Source organism: Capsicum annuum, chromosome 9 (assembly GCF_002878395.1).
Source record: "Capsicum annuum cultivar UCD-10X-F1 chromosome 9, UCD10Xv1.1, whole genome shotgun sequence".
NCBI classification, from domain to species: Eukaryota; Viridiplantae; Streptophyta; class Magnoliopsida; order Solanales; family Solanaceae; genus Capsicum; species Capsicum annuum.
The window spans coordinates 112,812,369-112,824,659 of NC_061119.1; the positions used below are offsets into that span (position 1 = coordinate 112,812,369).

A 12,291-nucleotide genomic window follows, 5' to 3' on the forward strand; every position below is an offset into this window, starting at 1 on the left:
TGTTGAAAATGCTTAAGTGCCGGTGACTTTAAATGTGAACTTTTGTTTAGAAGGTGATTTTGTTGGTTTCTTTATTTATTTAAAATGCTTAAGTGCAGGTGACTTTAATTGTGAATTAGTGTTTAGAAGGTGTTGTTGTAGGTGACTTTATTTGTTAAAAATTCTTAAGTGCCGATGACTTTAATAGTGAATTAGTGTTTAGGAGGTGATTTTGTTGGTGACTTTATTTGTTGAAAATGCTTAAGTGCCGGTGACTTTAATAGTGAACTTTTGTTTCGAAGGTGATGTTGTTGGTTACTTTATTTGTTGAGAATGCTTAAGTGCCGGTGACTTTAATAGTGAATCGGTGTTTATAAGGTGATGTTGTTGGTGACTTTATTTGTTGAAAATACTTAAGTGCCGGTGACTTTAATAGTGAATTAGTGTTTAGGTGGTGATGTTGTGGTTGACTTTATTTGTTGAAAATGCTTTAAGTGCCGGTCACTTTAATAGTTAACTTTTATTTAGAAGGTGATGGTGTTGGTTACTGTATTTGTTGAAAATGCTTAAGTACCGGTGACTTTAATAGTGAATTAGTGTTTTGAAGGTGATGCTGTTGGTGACTTTATTTGTTGAAAATGCTTAAGTTTTGGTGACTTTAATAGTGAATTAGTTTCATTTGTGCCTTTGTTAGTTGAAAAACCTTAAGTTTTGGTGACTTTAATAGTGAACTAGTATTTATGAGGTGATGTTGTTGGTGATTTCATTTGTTTAAAATGCTTAAGTGCTGGTGACTTTAATAGTGAACTTTTGTTTGGAAGGTGACGTTGTTGGTTACTTTATTTGTTGAAAATGCTTAAGTGCCGGTGAATTTAAAAGGAAACTTTTGTTTAGAAGGTGATGCTGTTGGTTACTTTATTTTTTGAAAATGCTTAAGTGTTGGTGACCTTAAAAGTGAACTTTTGTTTAGAAGGTGGTGTTGTTGGTTACTTTATTTGTTGAAAATGCTTAAGTGTCGGTGACTTCAATAGTGAATTAGTGTTTAGAAGGTGATGTTGTTGGTGACTTGATTTGTTGAAATTGCTTAAGCACAGAGCTCGCTGAACAGAGAGAGAGGTATGCTGAACAGATTGCGAGGCAAAAGAAGACGGAGGAGGCAACATAACAAATAAGCATGCTGCAGTTTCAGCTGTTTCTTTCAGACGCAAGAAGTTATTCCTCCGTGTCCTGGGGATGCAGTTCGAGTAGCTAAAGGTCTATCCCCATGGATGATTTCGGCATGGATGGTGATACGGAAGACGAGGACGAATTCGAAGATGATGATGACTTTTAGTTTTGAGATTTTTGTATGTCTTCTACTTTAAATTTGAACATTTTGCTGTTTCAAACTATTGTGGTAGTTTTTTCATACAAACTTTTGTTGCACATATATTTTATATGTCTTGTACACTTATGAAAGTATTTATATTTGGGTTTTTGTTGTTGGAAATGTTGTATTTGGATTTTCATTTGGTGGTACTGTTAGAAATGTTGTATTTAGATGTTCAGTTTTTATTTTTATTTTTAAATTTCCAAAAACACCAACCACAAGTGGTCAGTTTTTTTATATTTAACCTCAGAAAACCGACCACTTGTGGTAGGTTTTTAATTAAATTAATTAATTAATTAAATAAAAAATCTACCACAAGTGGTAGGTTTTTAATTAAATTAATAAATTAATTTAATAAAAAACCTACCACAAGTGGTCGGTTTTCTATTAAATCAATTAATTAATTTGATAAAAAAACCGACTACATGTGGTCGGTTTTTTGTTAAATTAAATATTTAATTTATAAAAACCAACCATGTGTGGTCGGTTTTCTATTAAATTAATTAATTAATTTAATAAAATACCGACCACATGTGGTCGATTTTTTTAATCAAAAATTATTTTTAAAATTTTAAAAATATTATAATAAATTTTTTAAAAATATAAATATTTTTTTTTAAAACCGACCACTAGCCGTCACTATTTTTCCGACCACGTTTTTTGGTCATTTTTTTGGTAGGAAATTGGATAAAACCGACCATCTGTGGTCGGTTTTCTCGTTTTTTTTAATAGTGTGACAAACTAGATTGCTGAGATCATTGCATCTCTACGATTATTTTCAAAATGGTTAGGGAAGAGCGCACAAACATGGGGAAAATAGGGCAGGTGCTAGGTTCCTCCTATAGCGACACCCAGCTATAAATGCCTCACTACAGTAGGAGCTTTCCGCTATAGCAGAGCCGCCTACGGGATGTTCGCCATTATGGCAGCCCACTTGACTCCAGTATGCTACCTGCATTCTCTTTTTCCCATTACCCACATAACACTACTATTTAGTTATTATATATATCTCACCTGCTAATCTAGGACCAAATCCCATAAACGTAAAAGTATGAAAGTTAATCGAAACACTTGTCTTTACACTCCGATTATCAGGTGAAATCAAACATCAACGGACACTTTTAATCTTCCTTGTCCAAATTTCAAATGATATTTGATTGTTCTTAGTTATTTAAAAAATCTTGAAGTATACACAAAACTGTAGTAGGGTGAGTAGAAGGAAGGGAAAGGAATTAAGGAAATGATCACTATATATGGATCGGAATTTATATTCAGGTCTAGCATACTTAGGCGAATTATGCAGCAGATGCTCAAACACTTATTTGTAGCTTAGGCGAATTATGCAGCAGATGCTCAAACACTTATTTGTACACTCTGATCATCAGGCAAAATCAAACATCAATGAACACTTTTAGTCTTCCTCAAACATTTAGGTCTAGCATACATAGGCAAATCATGTAGTAGACCTTTACAATTATCAATGCTAGGCAAATCATGGTTAAAAAGGCACTTTAACCACCCAACAACATCCTTACCCTTCATTCACACTCAAGTTTATTACGCTTATTGAATCCTGAAAGATACACTTTAACAAGTGAAATATCTTTAAGGACAGTACCAATACACATGCCTCAAGCTAGAGAGTTTCCATGATTCTTCAATATTTACTAACACTTACACCAACATGTAAATTAAAAAATTTCAGTTAATCTATTTAATTTTAAAAAAAAAAAAAAAAAAAAGAGGAACATTATTATTTTTTATAATCTCCAGTTATGATAAGCGCTCTTCGGGATACTCTTTAAAATTGAAATTCCTCAAAAAGCAGTGAAAACCGACGGCCATAAAAAATGAACTCAGTTACTTGGAGTTCTTTAATCACTGTTCGAATTCTGTTTGTGTTTGGAATCAAATATAGTTATTCATTTTACCCAAATAAATTTAAAAAAAGAATGCAGGAGATATAATCATCTCATAAAAGATGAAACTTCGTCAATCAAGTCTGATTATCATTACTTACATCAGAAAGAAGAGAACCAACCAAAACGGGGAAAAGGAACGAAGGAGTTAACGCTCCAAAATTTATGCCTGTGCCCGGGTGCACAGACTATTTTACAACCATTAGATTCCTGGAACAGCTGGCACTGCTCCCACATCCGCTTCAATTCCCTAAGTACAGAATCCAATGCATCTGCTTAATAAAGCAGACGAGCTTGGAAACATATGCCAATAAGATACAAAAACTAAACAGCTGCACAATAATGTCTTCCATGGCTAAATTTCCAGTTACTACGGGAACCTTGAATGTTTCCTGAAACCAAATAAGATCATTTATTGTAGCTATGAATTATGAGCATGTATTCTCTTAACCTTTTAATAGGGATACTAGAGGGAGCAATTCAATTCTTAAAAAGACAGTGTATGTTATCATTCTAACCCATCAACACATTTCCTTGGCTGGAAATCTTAAAAGGAGAAACTCTCTTCAAAATAGGGTGGGTGTTTATGAAACAACAGACATCACCAGGAAGTTCAATAATAGTTGAAACAAATAAAAACTCAATCAGAAAATAAAGAGACCTTACACATAATCTTACATCAGGAGGAATCACGTAGAAAATGACGGCAGAATTTAGAGAAGTACCTGCATAGTCAGTTAAGGTATTGCTGGCACAGCCACTCAGCCAGTACCATCTCTATCTTCTTACTGCTGTCTTCCTCCTCCTTCCCGGGATGGTACTCTGTTCAGTTTGCTTGTGTTTCTGTACCATGGTATAAACCTGCATTAGAAGAAAACTGTTGGTCATCATCGGTTCATCATTCCCAGTTAGATATTCAACCAATATGAAAGCAGCAGGAAAGTCGGTTTATTGATCAAGAGATTCTTTATAGACAGGACATCCCACAAATAATAACTCTTGGTTGCAACGTTGACCATTGAATTAAGTGTTCGAATACAAGTCTCAGATGGTAATAGGAGAAACTAATGTTGAACATCTGAACACAATATTAACGTTATTTTCTATTCTTGCTAACTATGTTGCACAATGTAAGAATTTGAACATCTGGTAAACAGTCACACATGAGCTAAGCACAAAGTAACAAAATAATTTCATATAACAATCACTTTATAATGACTACTTGGAGATATATTTACACGTTCCACAGGTAAAGATCTTGATGAGTGCATTATACATTAAGGAAGAATATTCAACTTAAGATATGAATTATAAGTCATTATGCAGCAGTCAGAAAGATATTTGCTGTGTCAGAGTTCTTATTTCCTTATTTACAACTAACATATATGATCCATCACATTTTTTCACTATAGCATTCAACTACACTGGAAGGCCGGTAAACCCAGCATCCGTTGATTTTCAGCGGTACCTTTCTTACTCCAGATGTTAATCCCATGTTACCAAGGTTTTCGTTATCAACATACTTCCATGTAATACTTTCTTTGCCCTGCTTTTTGTAGTCGATGCTTCTATTTCCTACATTTCAAAAGAAAGCACATGCAGTTAAGTATATAAAAAGTTGCTACATTCTAAGCACTTGAATCAATTATCGTGAGATAGTAAGCCAACACATAGAATGAACCTTTTGCATGTAAGACCAATAACTCCACGTACATCTTGAGGCGTATATGACTGAAGACGTGGACACATTCTCCAATATTTTCTCGTGAAACTATTCGAGTGGACTCTTTAAGATCTAGATTGAATGATGACTGTAAATAGTTATCAACTGCTTTTCTTCTCGAGGTCAAGTCTGCTTCCTTCTCCAAGAGAACTGATGGAAACTCCCAGAGGCCGGCAAGTAGACCTTTGTTTGGTCTTTTTACAAGAATATATTTGCTGCTGGATTGAGGTCCCATTGTTTCCTGGCAATTCAGTATCTCTACGACACTAACAGCGGAAAACTCATGCCTTTGTTTGGCCTTCACAACTTTTGTTGGGTAATCTGTAACATGAACTAACTCGTTCTCCCCAGAGAGTGATAAAACATGACATTGAGCAGAGATCGGGCATGCAGCACAACCAGGATTCGAAAGAGAGCATAACGTAGCCCCAAGTTCCATAAGAGCTTGGTTGAAATCTCCAGGCCTACAAGGATCAACTAATTGCCCTGCAAGTTTCCTAATTCAAAAAGAAAATATACCACGACACAGGATGAAAAACTCATTCAGAAATAAAGTAATATCTGAAAGTGTGATTACTAGTATCTGGCATGAAAACTTCTTAAGCAAGATAGTAATTTATATCTTTCTCTGAATATATTTGATATGAAATAGAAAGAAAAGATAAGTAGAATGATGCAACTCTCTATAGTGTATTGTTCTTCAAAGTTAATTACTAACTATCACAGTAAGAAAGCAACAAAATCTGCTTTATACATCACAAAGACTCACCAAAAACTCTTAACTGTCGCTGCGTCTTTCGGATTCGCTGATATGGTCTTAAGCCTAGAAATAACCCTCACGACATTTCCATCAACAACAGGCACTGCCTACAGTAATAACTTAGAAAATGTGAGAAAAGGAAAAGTGTATTAGTGCGACAAAAGTTTGCAGAACCTATTGACCTTTCTGAAGGCAATTGATGCAATAGCACCGGCAGTGTATTCACCAATTCCTTTGATCTTGCGAAGATCTGAAACAGTCTCTGGAAACCTACCTCCTCCTTCAACCACCTCTTTTGCACCCTGCAAAAACACAGATATTTATAATAAGCAAATACAACAACAAACACTTCAGTAGAGCTAAGAATGCTATTTGCAACATCTTAGCAGTAAATTTTAAGTTGATTACAACCTGCAGTTTGCTAATTTGCAGCATCTTAGCAGTAAATTTTAAGTCAATTACAAACTGTAGTTTCTTAGTCTGCAAACAATTTGATACTTCAATCTCTTAGTCTGCAAAAATTTAATGAAACAGAATTTAGACTCTTCGCCTTTAGCTAATCAATTGTCACTTGGCAACTAGAAGAACTACATAGTTGGATAAGTGCTGAGTTCCACTGTAGGAATATGTTCTATCCAGTTAATAAACAGTATGCTGCTCCTATAAAGTGTCTAATTCTAAGTGGCACTGCTCTTTGATTGCACAGCTATATCAACCAACTATACCTCAATCCCAAACTAGGTGACATCAGCTATATAAATCCTTTGTATCTATTTGTGCTCCCTTTGGTCCAATACTAAAAATATTCATTTTTTCAATGCACTAGGGTTCTCTAAAACTCACACTTAGGGGTGTACAAACCGAACCGTTAAGTCAACCCGAACCGATGAATCAAACCAAACCGAGGAAAAAAACCGACTTATGTTTGGTTTGATTGGTTTGGTGTTGGCAAAAAAAAACCGATCATTCTTGGTTTGGTTTGGTATTAGAAAAAATAAAATCACACCGAACCCAAACCGAACCGACGTAATACATATATAATTTTAATTTTTTATACGTAAAAAAATATTACTTATAATCTACTTTCTAATTACTTTTATTATTTTTTTATATTCAGAAAATAGATATATATTCTTGGACCCTTAATTATAGTATTTTTTCATTAATAACAAATTAATACAAAGCCCAATATCTAGATCTATATTTATATTTATAATCTATATTTATATCTATAATCTATATCTATAATATATTAAAAGTGTGAAGGGCCTTAGAAATGTTGTTTGAACTTTTTGTCCTTCATTATAAATTTTCGCTTTAGACAAAATCATTTTTTCACTATTTTTTTCTAATTTTTAAAAGTTAATAATTAATTAATATATATTTATGGTAAACCCTTTTCTTATTAGAAGTCGTCAAAATTAATGACAACTAATACTTGTTCCATTAGTTTAAGATAAAAGCCTTAGAATAAGAAAATTTTAATACAACAACAACAAACTCAGTGTATTCCCACCTAGTGGGGTCTGGGGGGTAAGATGTACGCAGTCCATACCTCTACCTCTGAAGAAGTAGAAAGGCTGTTTCCGATAGACCCCCGGCTCAAGGCACGAGATACCACACAAACACATAGTAAAGCACAGCACAAGATTACATAACATAAATACGGCACCCATAAGTAATATAAAACAGAGGAAAGCACACAGATTCGTAATAAAACATGGAACACGGACTCATAACAGGAATAAAACCCCCACCAAGTAATTCCCTACACTAGCGACTCAAACTGGCCCTAGTCCTCTGCCCTAATTCGCGTCCTCCAGACCTTCCTATCTAGGGTCATGTCCTCGGTGAGCTGTAACTGCTCCATGTCCCGCCTAATCACCTCACCCCAGTACTTCTTCGGCCTACCCCTACCCTGCCTAAAACCATCCAACGCTAGCCTCTCACACCTACGGACCGGGGCATCCCTGCCCCTCCTCTTCACGTGTCCGAACCATCTCAATCGAGCTTTCCGCATCTTGCACTCCACTGGAGTCACACCAACCTTCTCCCGGATAGTCTCGTTCCGAACTCTATCCCCTCTAGTCAGTCCACACATCCAGCGCAACATCCGCATTTCTATCACCCTCATTTTTTGGATGTGGGAGTTCTTAACTGGCCAACACTCCGCTCCATACAACATGGCCGGACGGACTACCGCCCTGTAGAATTTGCCTTTAAGCTTGGACGGCACCTTCTTATCACACAGCACCCCCAACGCGAGCTTCCACTTCATCCATCCCGCCCCAATACGGTGCGAGACATCCTCGTCAATCTCACCGTTACTCTGGATCACGGACCCGAGATACTTGAAACTCTCCCTCTTACATACCTCCTGTGATTCCAGCTTCACTACTACCTCATTCTCCCGCCTCACGTCATTAAACTTGCATTCCACATACTCTGTCTTGCTTCTGCTCACCCTGAACCCTTTAGACTCAAGGGTTTGCCTCCACACCTCTAATTTGTCACTTACACCCCCTCGAGTCTCATCAGAACTACATCGTCTGCAAAAAGCATACACCACGGCACCTCCCCTTGAATACGCCGCATCAACACATCCATCACCAACGCAAACAAAAAGGGACTAAGAGTAGATCCCTGATGCAACCCTGTCAGGACAGTGAAATGCTCTGAGTCTCCTCCCGCCGTCCTCACCTTAGTTTTCGCTCCATCATACATATCCTTAATTGCTCTGATATATGCCAGCGGTACTCCACTCACCTCCAAGCATCTCCAAAGCACCTCCCTGGGGACTTTGTCGTAGGCCTTCTCCAGGTCGATAAACACCATGTGCAAGTCCTTCTTCCTTTCCCTAACTATTTTTACTAAAAAACACGTCCCACCTCAAAAAGAAAAAAAAATAAGTAGTGTCAGATTATAGTTAGCATACGACCTAATTTCTTTCTTTTAAGTATGGTTTTTGATTTAATTAGGAGTCCTTAATTTTTTTTCTTTTAAGTTTCTTTTGTCTTGATTTTCTATAATAATTAGTTTTTTTAAAAAAAAGTTTCTCAAATTAGATTAGATTTCTTCCATGTTTCATCAACTCTTTCTTAAAAGGTAAAAAATCGTACATCTATATATTGAGCATTCCTTTTTTCCAATAAATAATAGAATAACATACACAATTTAATTGTTAAAGAGTAAGTTCAAGAGAAGATTAGTTTTATGTTCTTTAATATTAGTTTTTAATTTGTAGGTCAACAATATTAAATATTATGCATCTTTTATTAACGTTCTTTTATCGTATAATTTATTGTAATTTCAATTGTTGGCTTTCGCATGATGTGCAGGTAAAGAAAAATTATGTGAGTGTGTGGTTGAGACTTCGTGCCGATTACGAGAGGATTTAAAGGTGTGTTTTTTTTTAAAAAAGAATTACTTCTCATTCATATTAGCACGATTTATGTTGTTAAGGCGTTGATTAGAAGTACACGTTCTGCTCTTTGATTCGATTTTATCAAATTTCAATTCAATTCTTTAATTTACAATTTTAAAAAGTATACATCGAACACCGAATCGAACTATTTCAGTTTGGTTTGTTTTCTTTCAACTTCGTTTTTATTTGATTCGGTATTCATAAATATTTGAACTTTTTGTCCTTCGTTAAAAGTGTCTGCTTAGACAAAATTATTTCTTCAATATTTAAGAATTGAAAATTTATTAAATATTTTAATAAAACATATGTTATGTTTGCACTATTTTATTAAAGTGTGAAGGATCTTTGAGAAGTGATTTAAATTTTTTGCTATTCATTAAAAAATTTTGCAATAGACAAAATCATCTAATTTTAAATAATCAAATGTTACGCGTGCGAGACACGTGGGGTTTAACTAGTTAATATAAAAACCTAAAACTCTTTAATTGCTTCACTTTTTACATTTTACTTTCCAAGTTTTCAGAGAGTTCTCATTATTTTCTCATCTTACTTTCATCTTACTTTTCTCATTCGTCAAGTTGTGATTTAGGTTTGTTTCACTTCTTTCTCTTTTTATGGAATTATGTTATAATTAATTACTTTATGGAGTTAAGTTTTTAATAAGTTGTCTAATTCTTCCTTCTTTTGTGTGCTCACATTTTATGTGAAGAAAACTTTCAGACAAGCTACTGTGACTAGTGACTTAGAAATTGAACTACTTAGGTATCCACATAATATTATTTTGAGAGGTAGTAGTTTAGACGTCTTAGTAATTTGTCAACTTAATTTTTATTGGAACTACTCTATGACCATTTTTTTTTTTATCTTTTTAGTGAAAACATTTAACTTTTTTCTTCAATCACATTATAACTGTAAAAAAACCGAGAAAACCGAAAAAACCTGACTAAAACCGAAATAAAAAAATCGATTGCATATTGGTTTGATTTGGTTTATAGATTTAGAAAACCGACATTATTGGTTTGGTTATATTTTAATAAAAAACCAAACCAACCCGACCCATGTACACCCCTACTCACACTTATCCATAATAGTACATGCAAGTCCCTAACTAAACTAAAAATGCTCTAGCGAACATCCAAGCTAACGTAAATGTAATTACAGCAACAATTGAGTTTACATCCCACAACCCAACTAGTTGGTATTACCTAATAGATCCATTTACTTCTAGTGTGTTTTGTTCTTAGTCAAGTATGCATTAGTTTCACGGTTTTTTTTTGATAAGGTAATCACGGGAGTTGAACCTATGCGCCCCGCCTCACTTTTAACACCCAGCCCACTGTCGTTTTAGTTTCAAGAATTTATAGATTTTGAAACAACTTCTCTATGTAATTTTACAGGGATACGTCCTCTTTGGGTACCTTCAATCATAATACTTTTGTACTTACAAACCGGACCAATGGAGGATTATGAGAAACCATCTGATACGATTTACAACGAACAATAGACGGAGCGGTTAGAAGTCGTTAAGGATATCTATTGCAATCACAACTAAGTCCCTCAAGTCAAGTTTTTAGTTTGTTTTATTTCCTTTTGAACCCCAGAAGTGGTTAAGCCACATCAGCTCTTTTCTTCCTTATATTTTGTATTGTAGCAAGGGGAGAATCATTAAGAATGAACGTTATTTTGCTCTAGTTACATTATATCTTCTTCTTCTGTTACTGCTTATTGCTATCAGTGGTATCAAAGCACTGTCCCGGCTCTGTGGCTTGTTACCATGGATGGTGAAATTAAGAAAGTCTTAGATCGGTTGGATCGAATGGCGCAAAGGAAAATCAATTAGAAGCTGTACATGAAGCTTCCTTTCGCAAATTAAAGGAAGCTCTGAGTTCACACGTTCCCCTCGAGGGTAGGCAGCCTCAATCACAGTCGACCTTGGATCCTATTGAGCTCTATTCTCCAACCGTCGGACTTGGGAATTTATCAGGGTTTCCCCGCACAACTATACTTCCACCGGCACCTCGTTCCCTTTTGAGTCATAATCCCCAATTCTCTTCACCTGCTCCCTTCAATCCCAATTCGACTTCTCCCCAAATTTCTAATACAACAGTAACCCATATTCCAAACTCAAATCCCCATACCATTACATCTTTTCAGGTAGCTGGTCCATCGATGCCTGCACTACCCTTCTCAACCCACCACGTTCCTCCTTCTACAGGTCCAGTTCTGAGCTCATTCAACCCTTACACTTCTTCCCCAACGCGTCCCGCTACAGCTCTTTATCAGACTATCCCCATCCCTCAATACCCACTTCATAATAGTTATTACTACCCCCAAAGTCACCCCCTACCTCCCCTAACCCCTAATCACGGCTTAACCAGATAGTCGAGAGTGGAATTTCCTAGGTTTAATGGGAAAGGATTTCAGGATTGGTGGGATAGGATCGAGCAATTTTTCTCTCTAGATGAAGTACCTCCACACCAAAGGGTCACCATAGCAGCTGTTCATTTTGATGGCATAGCCCTCCAGTGGCATCAAGCCTATCTGCGGAGTAGAGGTCCTCTTCCATTTCCATCTTGGGATGAGTATTTGAGGGCTTTATCAGACCGATTTGGGACAGAGTATGATGATCCCATGTCTGAATTGTTGAAGTTAAAACAAACAGGTGGCGTGGCTGAATTTCTGGAAATTTTTGATAGATCTATGACACGGCTCAACTTAGATCTGAATCATGCTATTAACATATTTCTAAATGCTATCAAACCTGAGCTTAGTGATGCAGTTCGGATCCATAAACCTTACTCACTACCCCATGCCTACCACCTAGCAAGAATGCAGGAGTCGATTTATCTTAAGCAGTCAAAAGCTATGAAGAGTTCTTTTAATTATCCTCAACACTCCAAAACCACATCTTCTACCCTCCCTAACCCGTCTTCCCGACCAATTAACCAACCCAATACTCATTTGCCACGACTCTTAGATGATCAAAACAGGAGACGTAGATTAACCCCTGCGGAACTTAGCGAGAAGAGGGCTAAAGGACTTTGTTATCTCTGTGATGAACCATTCCAACCAGGTCATGTTTGTAAGCACAAGGGTCAATTGTTCTTATTAGAGATT

The 12,291-nt window shown here is 36.0% G+C and overlaps 1 protein-coding gene across 1 annotated transcript; it reads right to left on the minus strand.

The window, feature by feature from the left end:
* Nucleotides 1-3,288: 3,288 nt before the first annotated feature.
* Nucleotides 3,289-6,052, minus strand: LOC107859686 (adenine DNA glycosylase; the record flags this gene model as incomplete). Its single annotated transcript, XM_047396933.1, is given in 6 exon segments — nt 3,289-3,659; nt 3,993-4,128; nt 4,736-4,842; nt 4,949-5,487; nt 5,760-5,857; nt 5,933-6,052. Coding segments are annotated over 5 exon segments (948 nt in total), but the record flags the coding sequence as incomplete, so codon positions are not given.
* Between the last annotated feature and the right edge of the window lie 6,239 nt (nt 6,053-12,291).